Consider the following 14132-nt stretch of genomic DNA (forward strand, 5'->3'; position numbering starts at 1 on the left):
GCTGAAGTGGGCTATGGTACAGAAATAAACTGAGGAAAGCTAAAGTGCACACTTCCTCCTTTTCCCAAAATCAGATATTCACTTAGGTGGAATCGACTGTATCTTTCATACACAACAAATAGAAAAAAAAACAGGGACGTGAAACAGTGAGGTGTGCAGATGTATTACCAACATATAATGACCACCAACAATACAACACGCAGAGAGAGACAAGTATTAGGAAAATGGTTTAATATTGGAGACAGAAGCAAAAAACTGCATCACACAATAACATACGTTACAAAAATAAGTTTGACTGTTTCAACTACACGGTTATGTTCACAATGAGGACAGAAGAATCAGAAAAAACTTTGATCTAAACAGCAAAAAAGCAAACCCCTAAAGTTTTAACTGATACATTTATCCACTTAAAGTGACTGAGTACTCCTAATTCTAATTACCTTATTGTGTAACTGCACAATACAGAATAAAAAGTGAAACTTACCGCTTTTTAAAAGACAAAATTCTAACGCTAGATATAAGCAAAGGGAAAAAAAGAAAGCAAGCCAAAGTTTTTAATTCTCAAAAGAAAACCAACTTTCTTTCTACCAACCAGAAATCAAACTCGAAATCAGTCATGGTCAGGGGGCCCACTAGAGTAAGCCACAAAAGTTTCCTTTTTTTTTTTTTTTTTTAATCTCCAGTATAAAAAGTTCCACTGGTACAAAATGCATAAGTACAATCAGTTGTAGAAATAGGAAAGCCTGCATTTTTTTTTTTTTTGGCTCAAATTCCATCGAACAACAAAATCCAAATGCATTAATAAAACAGAAACAATACTCAAATGGTCTTACAGTTTCCACTAGGTTGCATTAACTTTGGCTTTTCTCAGACAATACTTAAAAAACTATTTTGTAATTCTAAACAAAATGATCATATTATTAATCTACAAACAACAATTTTTCACAGCACAAAAAAAACACAAATACATTTTTTTTGTATGACATTATCCAAAAAGGTAATGAAACTACAATTTTTTTTCTTCTTGTTGTTAATTAGCACTTAAGATAATAAAAACAGAAACAGTAAAATGGTTCCAGAGTAGCACAAGCCAAAGAACTATAACCCCTATGGTGAAAGAAAGATGAACTTATTTATGCCTTTGAGGATTGCCATTTCATTGCAAGTCTCTAATTTAATTTAAAAACTACTATTCTCTACATTTAATTTTTTATTTTTTTTTTTTAAAAAAGCAATTTCCCTGTTTTGTTTTGTTATTCCTTCTGGCATAGGCCCTTTGCACCCTTGCAGCTTTTCCTTTTGATATTCTGAGTCAAAGTAAACCGGAGCATGATTCCTCACTAAGGAGGGATAAGTTGCTTAACAGAGACGACACATACAAATAAAAGGGGGGAAGAGGACAGACGTTTCCATCAAACCTACCATATCTTGGTTGCCTGCAAAAGAAATGCTCAACTAAAAGTGCTCACCCTCAGCTTTCTCCTAAATAGTGCTCAGTCCACTCTGGGCGAGAGGAAGGTGGGGAAGGGGCTAAAAGGGGACAGGGAGAGTAACTTTTGCTGAAGAAATTGGGGAAAAAAAACCTTTGGAAATTTATGTGGTTGACAAATGAGAAGATTCTGAGTGAAACAGTCTAAGATTCAAATGAAGTTCTCTTGTGTTTATATATATGTATATACACACACCCTGTATATAGATATATATGAGAGACATATGTGCGATCTGTTTTGTTATTAAGCAGATTGCTGCAGGAAGTACAAATAGCCCTCAAAGGATGAAGGAAGGCCCCAGCAGTAGTAAACACGTGTGAGGATAATAAAAATCATTTCATCGTAAGTGCATGTGCTATAAGAAGGAAACTTTTTTTTTCTTTTTTTTCTTTTTTTCTTTTTTTTTTGCTTTTTTTGCATCATGAGAGGCTAGTCCTTTCCACCTCAGGGCTATCACAATCCATACACATTATAAACTGAAAGGGGCGAGTGAGTCAGAGGAGAGAAAGGAAGGTCATCAGCATTGTACCCAGCCACAGAGAAGATACCAATGACCTGTTTTATGTTTTTCTGAAAGGGCTTTGCATTTGGTAGTTGTTACGGCCTTCAGTCTTGTCAAGACCTTATGATGTCTATGTTTGATTTTATAAAAAGAAATATGGCACTTTAGAAAAACGGCAGCAGGTAATTAATGCTGATGGGTATTTGGTTGGCAATTTTTTTTTTTTTCTGTGTGTGTCAGTAATGAGAAGTGAGTTCTGCTTGTACAGTCTCCTCAGATGCACTTAGTCCAACAAAGTAACGTCAGAAAGGCAGTGAAAGGGCTACCAGTTTCAAATTCTGGGTACTCTGCACTTATAGGCCATACCCAGAGGGCTCATACAATCCCCAGCACAATGGCCGATTGTAAACGTTAACCAGGAAATTTTTGTTTAAAAAGTAGTTTAAATTGCAGTGCACATTAAAAAGTTCTCGGCCACAATGCACCACCACTCTTGATTTCAAAAACAAATCGGAAAAAAAATTATATCATCAGGTGCTAAAATTCACCATTTTGTTGAGGGAATGGGTTGAGGGGAGGAGAGAATCAGTAAGAAACTGTTATTATTTAATACTGAACAGCAAATTACAGCAGCACATGTAGAGCTCTCTGAGAAGATTTTTTTTTTTTTTTAAGTCCTTAAAAGTGAAAGGAAAAAAATGAAGGGAAGGGGAATTTTGGAGAATGGTAAAATACTATTGGTTTTACCCTTCAGATCTGCCCTGTGGATTTTTTTTTCCTTCTTTTAGATTTCAACATGTTTAAAAAACAAACAAACAAACAAAAAAATCAAATCAAAATCCCCGCCAAAAAATCAGGTATATGGAAGGAGGGGGAAATGCAGGAGGAAGAACTGACCCAACAGAAACACCCCCAAACAAACCCAACAATAAAATGGTGGATGTATCAAAGATACCAACATTCCAGACAGCTCTGGGTAGAAAGGGTTAAAAGTTCAAAACTTTCTCACCTTAGAGGTTTCCATAATATTATGAAGAAAATACATTGTGAGGTTTGCCTTCACAGCATTGATGTGCAGAGTGGTTAAAAAAGTGAGACATGGGCACTTATACAATGTCTTACAAAAAACATCAAAGAGAAATAACAAACAATAACAATTTCAGGCAACAAGACCACAGGATAGCAAGTTAACAAACTTTTTAACCTCTTTTTTTTTTAATATTAGGGATTTATACAAAACACATAATAAAATACCCATGTTATCAAATTACTTCTCACAAGAAACACACTGAAGCTCTAGGAAGGAAGTACCTTTGGAATTTGGCACTATATAGTTTCACTGTTTTTTTTTTTTTTTTTTCCTTTAAAAGAAAAAAAAAAAACAGATCACATTTTGCTGAACACAAACACACCTAAATTGTCCACAATAAAAAAATGACATCAATGCTTCACAAGCCAACACAAAACTTATTCTGGAATAGTTTTTTTTTTTTTCCTCACATGAAATTTTTTTTAAGCAAACAATTTTTTTTGAAACTCTTTTTTGTTTTGTTCAAGTAAACCAAATTTTTAAACTTGTCTTATCAACATAGAACACTTAAGACCATAAGACTCATGATGAAACCACAACTTAATTCACAGAAGCACCAACGTAACACAGTTTTACAGTAACCTTTCTTCTGTACATTGGAACAGTATAAAATATAGGTAATTTCATGTGCATTAAACCATGGATTGTCTAACTGTGAGTCAGTTCAGCAAAAGGTGACACAAATAGGTAGCATTTGCCCCAAAACAGGGTAAATATTTTCTTATTCTAATCTACAAAAAGTGGTTCTATATATATATATCTTAATGAGAAAGTGAGCCACCTAAAATGGCCTTATCAAAAAACTTTACACTGCCTGAAAAATGTAAAAACGATTACAGACCTCTAGAGACTTAAAATCAGACAGTTTTTTTTTTTTTCTCAAACTGTTTTTGGAAGTAGTCTGTTAGAAACCAACATTCTGTGTCCCTGGACACATATTGCTATTGTTACCAGTGACCGGGAAGAATGCCAATCCCTGTATAATACTTTCAAGTCTTTTTTTTTTTTTTTTTTTTTTTTTACGAAAAGAAAAAAAAAAATTAAGAAAGAACGAAACATTTTGCCACAGGTTTTTTTTTTTCTTCTACAATTAATTTGTCTAATAATAAATTTCAGTCTTGCATGAATGCAGCAATGTTTTTCACATTGACTTCCCAGAATTCATAGCTAGATGAGGTCACATGCAAATTTCAAAGGTCAGTAGGAGAACCAAATATGATGAGAGGTCAGAAAGACATCAGAAACAATGACGGGACGATGAAACTTTTTTTTTTTGAGACGCCACAGGGACATGCTAGGCAAACGATGAACTAACGGGCATGAAGATGTCTAGGGAAAAAACAAGGAAGAGTAAAAAGTTACACAGAAATCTATGCAGCAGAAACAAAATCATTTTTATGGGTGCAGGAGAAAACTAATGCAAATCTTAACTCATTAGGGAGTCTAGGAGCCATTCACATAATTTGCATTTCTTACAATCTGTATCCACAGCACAATGAAACCCCAAGAGAATCCATCCAGAGAGAGCAAGAAGGGGGATGGATTCGGTTGTTTGGGGGTGCAGGGGGAAGGGGGAAGGGACCAGTTTCAACAAATGTAACATAAGGGAAAAGTCAGACAGCTGAATTGTAAACTAGATAATGGAAACTACAAATAAAATAACCAGACATACAAACAACGAGAGGATAAAGCATGAACTTTTAGGTCTAGGGTTCAACGGTGAAAAAAAGCCCATTCCTGGCACGAGTACTCTAGAGACTACTTCAAAAGGATCTAGCTAGCACAGAGAACTGCTCTTTAGGTATCCAATAAGTTAACAATAGGCAATAAATAACTTCCATTATTTCTGAGGCAGTAAAAATTTTGTATAAAAATAGAAATGCTTTTTTTACAAATAAAATTTACAGGCCTGTGGCTTTCTTTTTTATTTATTTATGTATTTATTTATGTATTTATTATTATTAAATTTATCTGTCAAGAAACATCAAGTATTTTCACTCATTTTTATTTTATTTTTTAAACCCTGTAGCTTTAAGAAACAGATCCTCTAAATCTTTTTTACATTAATCCTTTCTAAAAACTAAAATAAAAACAATGGTAAAATAAAGACAACCAGTGTAATAATTTGACCAATAAACCTCATGTTTTTTGAACCCTAAAATAAAATCCTTCTTATTATAATGAATTCATGTAGTGGAAAGACTTTTTTTGTTTGTTTGTTTGTTTGCTTAATTTTGAATAAGTGCTTCTCTTGGCTTTGCTCTCACTCTAGGCCACCACATTAAACTCTAAACTGCTGGTGCCCTTTCTTAGGTTCAGACAGACATCCATTAATATTCCTAGCCAGTGCTCTCAAGGGTACCGGCAGTTTCAGAGTTAAATTGCACATTAGAGTTTGTCTTCTAACTTTTCAAGATGTCATTTATTTTTTGTGTTTTTCTTTAAAAAATAAAAGAATGAAAAAAAAAAAACAATTAAAGTCGCAAAACAAAAGAGAATACAGTAGCACAACTGGAGGAATTTACTCGTAGGAAAGAAGTAGCCCAAGTTTTGATAATGGCGAGTTGGGTGGGTGGGTGGGTAGGGGAATGGAGGCGTTAATGTAAAAATAACTGTCTCTCTTGGTGAAAGTTGGCAATGTGGTCCTCCTTTGCCTTCCCTGTGGAGAACAGGCTGGCTCATGGGACTTACCCTAAGAAAGCTAAAATAAGAGCAGTGAGCTTCTGGGGTTAAGATCAGTAAGGTTTGCTGTCATTTTTGGAACGCTTCAGCTGGACCTTCAAGCGTTTCATGCCAATCTGAAAGCCGTTCATAGCTTGGATAGCAGCTTGTGCAGAGACAGGATTGTCATAGCTAACAAAACCTGGAAAATAGAAGAAAAGGATAGAGAGAGAGGGAATGAAGGGGGGAGAAGAGAAGAGAGCCAAAAAAAAAAAAAAAAATAAGGTTAGAACAGATAGCATTTTATGGTATCACTAACATTTTTCAATTGCAATAGGTAAGGGGTATGGACAGCTGCTTTTCAAGTTCATAGGACATAGCTGCACATTGTCCCCCTTAGTCACAGCTTTTACTTTGACTGTTGAAATAATTGCTGAAAAATCTAGTCAAGTTCATTCTTTGGTCTCACAGAGACATATCCTTTCGCTCCCAACCAAAACATAAAACAGCAACATCAATAAAACACACTCCAAATTTAGTTGTCTGAATTCAACTTCTACCTTTTAACTGAATCAAGGCAAACAGATTTGTATGCATATAGCCTTAATCTACGAGGCAATTCCGTGATCTGATCTGATTAATTTTTCTAAAAATTGGATGAGGGCTGTTATTCAAGAGAAGACCCCAAATTAAAAATACTAGTGGTTCTGCCATCTGGGGGAGGGGATGGGGGGAAAGAGTTGGAACAAATGGTCTTGCAATTGTCAATGCTGAAAAATTACCCATGCATATATTTTGTAAATAAAAAGCTATTAAAAAAATACTAGTGGTTCTGTTACAAAACAAAAGTTATGAGAAATCAGAACTCTGTCAACAGTTTGTTCTAATATCTGAGAGAAACTTATTTATTTGGATATAGAAATAATTCAAGGTACTTTTGGACAAACCACTTATGTTCTATCACCCAATAGCCCAGATTTCTGGACCAATCAATTCTCTTTAACTCTAGCTTCCCATTAATTTCTCCACTGTTTTCGTTTTTTGTCTTCTGTCTGTGAGGTTGGCAAAATGTCCAGAGAATGAGACCACAAGAAGCATCTCTACTTGAATATAGGAAGTAAAGGAAAGTGACTTTTGGTTACATTCAATTTAACATGCATATATTCAGCGCTTGCTTTGTGCTAAGTATTGTGCAAAGGTTTTAATGTGAAACCATGTTCTCCTTCAAAGAGCTTATAAACGAATCTAATCTGAAAACACAATCTGTGATACAGGCAATAGCTATGAACTCTATGATCATAGCGGCACTCCTAAGAAAGGAAAAGGAAGGAAATATTTAATGGTTTTCTAAAACCATAATAAATCCATCTCCAAGACACTAGTTTCTCTGATAATAAATCAGGCCAGCGCATATTTTGTGATCTCTTGCAAGGCACTGTTTAGCCACCTTAGAAGTTTGCCTTAAGATATCTCACATATCCTTTTGTTCTTTAAGAATCCACTCTAGCTTTACCCTCCACTTCAAACAATTCTATTTGTTTTTCTTTCTATCTGTACTTACTCTACCTTAATCTCTTGATCATATCATAACTGGGTATCATCTACTGACAATTTATGATGACATCTTGCATTATCAAGTTATTGTATTTGGGTTTTTCCCCTAACAGAAATTTTTCCTTTTCATTTTTTATACTTTTATTTTTTCTAGACTTAAGAAACAAAATATACACTTCTAAATCATAGAATAGAAAAAAGGATGATTGTACATGAAGTGGTGAATTTCTTAAATATAATTTGCTATTTCTTTTAAATGTACAATAAAATTACTATGCAATTTCCCTTGTGTTTTATTTCATAATGGTTTTGATTTTGCTAAGTGAATAAATTATTCCAGGTAAAAAAATGATATCCTTTGAGGTAGCATTAATTCACTGAGACCAAAAGAATCTATCATCCCCATTTTCTGTTCCAGCAGCCTCCTAAAAACATGGAGTAGACTTAAATATTATCTTTCTGGATTAAGATTTAATACATACAGTGGGTCCTATTCTAATTTTTTATCTGTTATTTATCTTCCTTTCCATGGTTTTTAACTGTCATTCTGTGAGATATGATTGCTCTATATGTCTGTGTACTAGGGTGGGACAAGGTTTGATTTGGTCTGTCTTATGGCTGAATCCCTGGTTTAACAAAGTACTTCATAAGAATAACTTGCATTTCTATAAAATTTTAGAGATGATGAAGTATTTTCCTCTGATTAATACCCTCTTTTTAAAGATGGGAAAAATAGGTTCAGATATTGCAGGACTATGGGATAGCTCTATCTGGCTTGCAGCTGAAACCTTTATGTGTTATCTCCAACTAGAATGTGAGTTCAATGAGAACTGAGACTATTCCCCTTTTCTCTCTGTATCCCCAGTGCTTAGCAAATAAGATATATTTGAAAAACTCTTTGCGTGATAAATACCTGACATGGTACCTAATAATTATTCCCTTTCCCTCTTCTCCTTTGCACATAGTAAGCACTTAATAAAAGCTTTTTCATTCATTCAATAGATAACTTGCTACTGGTCACATGGCTATTTACATGGCAACTATGGGGATAAAATGCAAATCTAAATTTGGTCTAAATTCAGCCATCTAAATTTAATAATACCAATCACCCTTCATCTTAATACCTGGATAATATTAGAGCTCAATTAGTCAGTTGTCAGAGACAAAATGCTTGTGCTGCTAATCTATGCAAGCATAGGATCAGAACATCCTACAAAGCTGAGGAGTGTAGTCTAATGGAAAGAACATGGAATGTGAGGTCTGGAGGTCTCCTGCCTCTGACAGTTATTACTAGCTATATGATAGTGGAAAAATTAACCTCCCTGAGCCACAGCATCCTCATCTCTAAAATGGGAATAATAACACTTGGGTGATCTTTAAATTGTTTTGAGAAAAACACTTTGTAACCACCGAAGTACAGAAAGGTGAGCCATTATTGTCACTCTTGGGCATGTTAATATGAGACCATGTTGGGTTAAATCTATAAAGTTTAAAATGTAGTTATTACGGCACAATGGAGAATAATTAGGCATTTTTTAATAAGGAAGAATAATACTACAGTAAATGGAAGCTGCTAACATAAGACATAATTAGTTGCATTTGTTTGCCACATCTAGCTGTCAGATTTTAGCAGTTCTATACATATTCTATTGAATTACTTTGCCCATACAGAGATTTACACAAAACTAGAACAGGCATGAACTCTTACAGGTCTTCTAGTTAAACTCCCTCATTTTATAAATCAGGAAACGGAGGCCCAATTTGTCCAAGATCAAGAAGCTTGAGAATAGCAAAAACTTGAACTGAAATCTCGTGACTCTAAGATGTGCAGTCTTATTCTGTGATGATGCTTTTATATATGTAAAATTAGAAAATATCGAAAACTTAACAAAGATTCTGTTTTTTTTTAAAAATATTAGTCTTTTTATGATTTCTCTCTTGGAAAGAAATTGTAACCATCTTATTTGGTTGCTTTTACATACCAAAGCACTTGCTCAGATTGGTCTGTTTGTCAATGAAGACTTTAGCAGAGATAACATTTCCAAAAGGCATGAACATTTGCAGAATGTCCTGGTCTCCAAACTCCTGTGGAAGGTGATAAATAAAGAGGTTTGCCCCTTCTGGACCTGAGAAGAAACAAAAAAAGAAAGTGAGAGCTTTGTTTTCCCTAGGGTGGTATGCCTCTTCTTAGTGATGCATTAAGATCTGATGAGCTAAGCATTTGGTTTTCTATGATACTAAAAGAAAATAAAGCAGATGGACAAAATGTCATTGTTAAAATATAACTATCTTAGAAAAGCAATCCTTCTCCACATCTTCTTGATTCCTAGAGTTCCTTAGGTGTTAAAAAGTGGTACCTCATTATCTTGATTTCTTAAAGTGCAATTATGATCCAAAAAGCAGCTGGTTAAGAATGGTTTCTATTTCTTTGGGGCCATATTTGCTTTACACTTCTTATAAATTCATATTTTCTTATAATGAAGGTAAAAAGAGAGAACTCAGGAAAGAACCAGTATTCACTAGATGACTTGCTTTATAAAGCAAAGCTTCTTAAAAATGAGTCATGACCCCATATGTGGTCCTGTTAGCAAATGTGGGGGAGGGGGGGTCGTGAAAAATTTGGCAATAGTGAAAGGTATCAAATATTCTTCCAAAATTTAATTCTTTTAGTAAAAAATAAACAAGTGCACAATCTCATTAATATATAATTTTGCTTTCATCTTTAATAAATGATAAAAATTATATATCCACACATACATATATATATATATACACACCAAAGAATTGTTTTTTAAAAATTTCTTTATGATTTATTATCAGTAAATATTTGATTTGTACATCTATATACCAGGCAGGGATTGTGTAAATATTTCTGGGGTGAAAAGATGGAAAAAGTTTAAGAAGCCCTGTTATAGAACATTCCTGAAATCTAAATGAATTCCATAAATTTAGAATAAATTTGCTGCTGACCTAAATTCATAAATTTCTCAATCATTTATATAACTTTTTAGTTAGTTGTAGTTTATCAAACTTTGTAATACTTAGTCAAGCTATCACTTTTATTAAAATAATGGTAAATGAAGATGAGACCACTTTCTTAGGGCTAGGGATGAACATTTTAGCATTGGATACCAGAGCTAATCCATTTTCTCTAGTTGTGGACTTTAGATTTCTAACTGTAGAAGCCAGTGAGAGATGGAACTAATCCAACTGGCCTTCGTATCCTTGGCTGTCACTTTTCAGAAGATAACTGCACTTCAGGAAATAAGGGAAAAGTGCTTGCTGATAAAGTTGTTTAACTCGATCAGTTGGAAGGGTTTGTTCTCCCAAGTCTCTCTTCATATTGATTATCTCACCCTCCACCCACCTCTACCAGATCAATCTAGAAGTTAAAAAAGAGAAATAAAGAAAAAAGAATTAAATATTAGATGGCAGATAAACATTTTCTAGTCTATAAATGGCAAAAGATTTTTGGGATCAAAGGGTATTATAGGACAAATAGCTGATAGACAAATGTGGCCCTCCCACCCTTAGTCAGCTCTGGAATGTCCAACCCTGCCATACCCCAAATTGAATGGATAATGGAGATTGGGTATGTCTCTGATGTGATGTGCTTGGTGTCTAGGGAGAGAGGAGAGAGCAGTACTGGTAGAGTACCTTCTGCAGCAGGTTCATGGAGCCTCAACTGGCGTTCACATGAGAGGAACCAGGACTGCCTGCCCCTCTCACAGCCTGAGGGGAGGGGCTGCAATGTTTTCCCTAGACAGGGGGGAGGGTAGAGGGAAGGAAGGGAAGGTGTATGGGTTGGAGAGAAAAAAAATAAAATGGGGGTAAAAAGAACTTTGTAAAAAATGAAATGGAGAAAACCACCTGGCAAGATGTAAGGAAAAATCAAACCAAGTTTCTTCCCACAAAAATAAGTAAATAAATAAACAAATGAGAAAAAATTAAAATAAAAAAAAAATCTTTCCAATGAATGGGACTTTCTTAACCACTGAGAAAAAATTTATGATACAAATGCCTGAAACTAGAAGGTTGAAATATTTCAGCCTCATTTAAGTATTCATTTCTATGGACATCTTTGATGACTTGGCTATCTCCTCACCAATCCAATGGATATCAATCAGTGTGAAAAATTCAAACATTACGAAGTAGAATTTCATACTTAAGATAATGCTTTTCCACACTTTCCCCTAGAAATGCCAGTGGAGGGGCAGTGACCTATATTTTAAAGGGACACTGTCATATCGTTTAGGCCCCAAATTTAGGTTTGGTTAAAAAGTAAAATAAAATATTTTTTCCTCTAAAAAGGGGAAATAATATTTTATCTACTTATTATTTATTAGAATACTAAACTTAGGAATGTGAGATGGGTGTAAAAATAAAACAATGGAAAAGCATGTTGGGGGAATTACTGGGGAGGAAGAGGGAAGCCTTTGCAATGTGTACATAGAGCAAACACAACATAAATCATACCAACCCAGATTTATTGGCCACTTTAAATAAGGGGCCCATATACACACATGAGGGTCAGTGAGGCCCAGTTTAAATTGTGAAGCATCTCTCTTCTCCTGGAACCCAGAGAAAGAATATAATTTTAATGCACTAAAGAAGAGAGTGGTTGACTATGTCTAAAAAGTTTTTGAAACATGTTAGATAAATGCTTCAGAATATATAAGCATCAGAAAATAGGTTAAGAAAAAGAGGAAGGTGATATCTTGGAATTCTCCTCATAAAATCTCTTCAAAATGGATGTGAGAGATTATTTTATGTCTAAAATATAATTTGGGTCTATAAATATCTGAATTGGTACCATGTGAGGGTCTCTGAAAAGACTGACCTGCAAATATCCCTCAGATAATGAAAATTAAAATGAAAGAGGTAAATTGAAAATATATTTCTAAGGTGCCCATCTTGATATATCTTCCTTTTTGATAAGTATTGAGACTTAAGGAAGAGGATTGGGAATTACCCATAATAGCTATTGATGTTGACTGAATTACCTCGATTATTGGTCACCTTCCTTTTTCATTTGGCCAGAGAAACAGGGAAAGAGAAACAATAGCTTATCCTCAAGCAAAGGATGAAGATGTTGAGAAGCTTGTTACATAAAACAGGATCAGGAACTACTCCCACAGAGATGCAGACCAAGGAAGTTCAGAGATCTGGTTCCTAAAATGGTTTCATTTAGCCAGGTCTCAGAGGTCATAGTATACAAAGAGCTGAAAATGCTGCCCATAATTACCTAGCTAAAGTCAGGCAAAAGCAGAGGTTTTGTTGTCACTATTTTATATTTGTTGTTTTTCTTCCATCCCTATATCATTTTCTTTCTTCCCAATCTGTCCTAAAATTTATGTTTCTAGTCTGGTCAGTTCTTTTTTTCTTTTTTGAATGGGTATGCTCTCAAATATTTAGAATGACATGTGATGGATAAATGAACTGGTAGTTTTTGTGTTATAAAAAATCGCTACTTAGGGCTACATTTTGATGAAATCCAGGTAGTCAAATATCATCTGAGAATAAAGTGAAATCCACAGACTCCTTCAGATAGTATTCCTGAAGGGTTTTGTTCAGTTCATGTATATGCTATTATACCCTTTCTAAGGAACTGACTACCATTACAACAAGCCACTATTGAACTGGAGAGGAACTCTAGTTGTGACTTTGGGCAGGCCCGGAGGACACAGAAGTGACCTCATGGGACGAATTTCTAGTTCTAGAATTTGGACTTATAAAGTAGAGAAAAGGTTTGTCCATGCTATCGAGTCCAGGCGATGCTATGATCCTGTCAGATAATTTGGATGGGAAAAAAATATTTCTTTATTCACACTACAAAGTTGGGTCTTTTCTCTGAGGGAGAACCCATATCTGGGGAATATGCTTGAAATGATTTTAGCCAATTTTTGTTTTATCTTCTTATCTTTGTTTTACAAAAGTAAAGAGTAGAAGTGCAGTATGTAAAACAAAGAAGTAGTTTTTACTTGGTTCTGGAATGAACTGTGATTTTCTCCCCAACACTACTGGATTAACTATCTTAATTATGCTTTACAAAAACTAAAATTAAAATCAGTTTAAATCTCTTTAGTACATATTGGCTGGGTAAAGGAAAAGTAGGCAAAAAACATATGTAAAAGGCCCCTGGAGACACAAAATTCTAAAGAGAAAAAAAGTTGCTAAGACCATAGATTTTTTTTTTTTTGCTGAGACAATTGGGGTTAAATGACTTGTCCAGGGTCGCACAGCTAGGAAGTGTAAAGTGTCTGAGGCCAGATTTGAACTCAGGTCCTCCTGACTTCAGGGCTGGTGCTCTAACCACTGTAATACTTAGCTGCCCTGACCATAGACTTTTGAAGATAATACAGAATTCTAAACATAGATAATCAAGAGGGTGCTTTGAATTCTTTTTCATGTGAATAGGCATCATTTCATTCACTGAATTTGTATCCTCAGCACTTAGCATGTTGCCTGGCACACAGAAGATGCTTAATAAATACCTGTTGAGTGACTGAATGATTACCATCTGAGATACCGCTATAGCCTGGCCAGTTTATCTTGCAGTGCTCTGGATCATGTGGTAAGAATATTTTAAGGATGAAAAAGGGGAAAGATATGTGGAAAGATATGTGGAGGGGCTTTGAAAATTTTAGCCCAGGGAAGTGACCTTTAAATTTAATCCAACTGAATAGAACTTTCTTTTAAAGTTTCCCTGATTGCCTTATGGATATATGGAATATTTGTGACATAGCTTTCTCAGTGATAAACGCTGCAGTTTCTTCATCTCATCTATAAATGGAGAATGAAACATGTTGTCCATAATAATGGGGCAAAATGAGTC

The 14132-nt window shown here is 34.7% G+C and overlaps 1 protein-coding gene across 24 annotated transcripts in view; it reads right to left on the bottom strand.

Moving 5' to 3' along the window:
- Window positions 1–214: 214 nt before the first annotated feature.
- Window positions 215–14132, bottom strand: part of CELF2 (CUGBP Elav-like family member 2) — a 974186-nt gene continuing 960268 nt past the window's right edge. For 23 of the 24 annotated variants that reach the window (XM_052000334.1, XM_052000335.1, XM_052000330.1 and 20 more), the window contains 2 exons: window positions 9280–9423; window positions 215–5945 (listed from right to left, as the gene is read on the bottom strand). In XM_052000334.1, the coding sequence (XP_051856294.1) occupies window positions 5818–5945; window positions 9280–9423 (272 nt within the window). In that variant the 3' untranslated portion in view covers window positions 215–5817. The remainder of the gene's footprint in view (window positions 5946–9279; window positions 9424–14132) is intronic. The other variant, XM_052000315.1, reaches the window with a different exon arrangement.

This window comes from Antechinus flavipes, chromosome 5 (assembly GCF_016432865.1).
Source record: "Antechinus flavipes isolate AdamAnt ecotype Samford, QLD, Australia chromosome 5, AdamAnt_v2, whole genome shotgun sequence".
NCBI classification, from domain to species: Eukaryota; Metazoa; Chordata; class Mammalia; order Dasyuromorphia; family Dasyuridae; genus Antechinus; species Antechinus flavipes.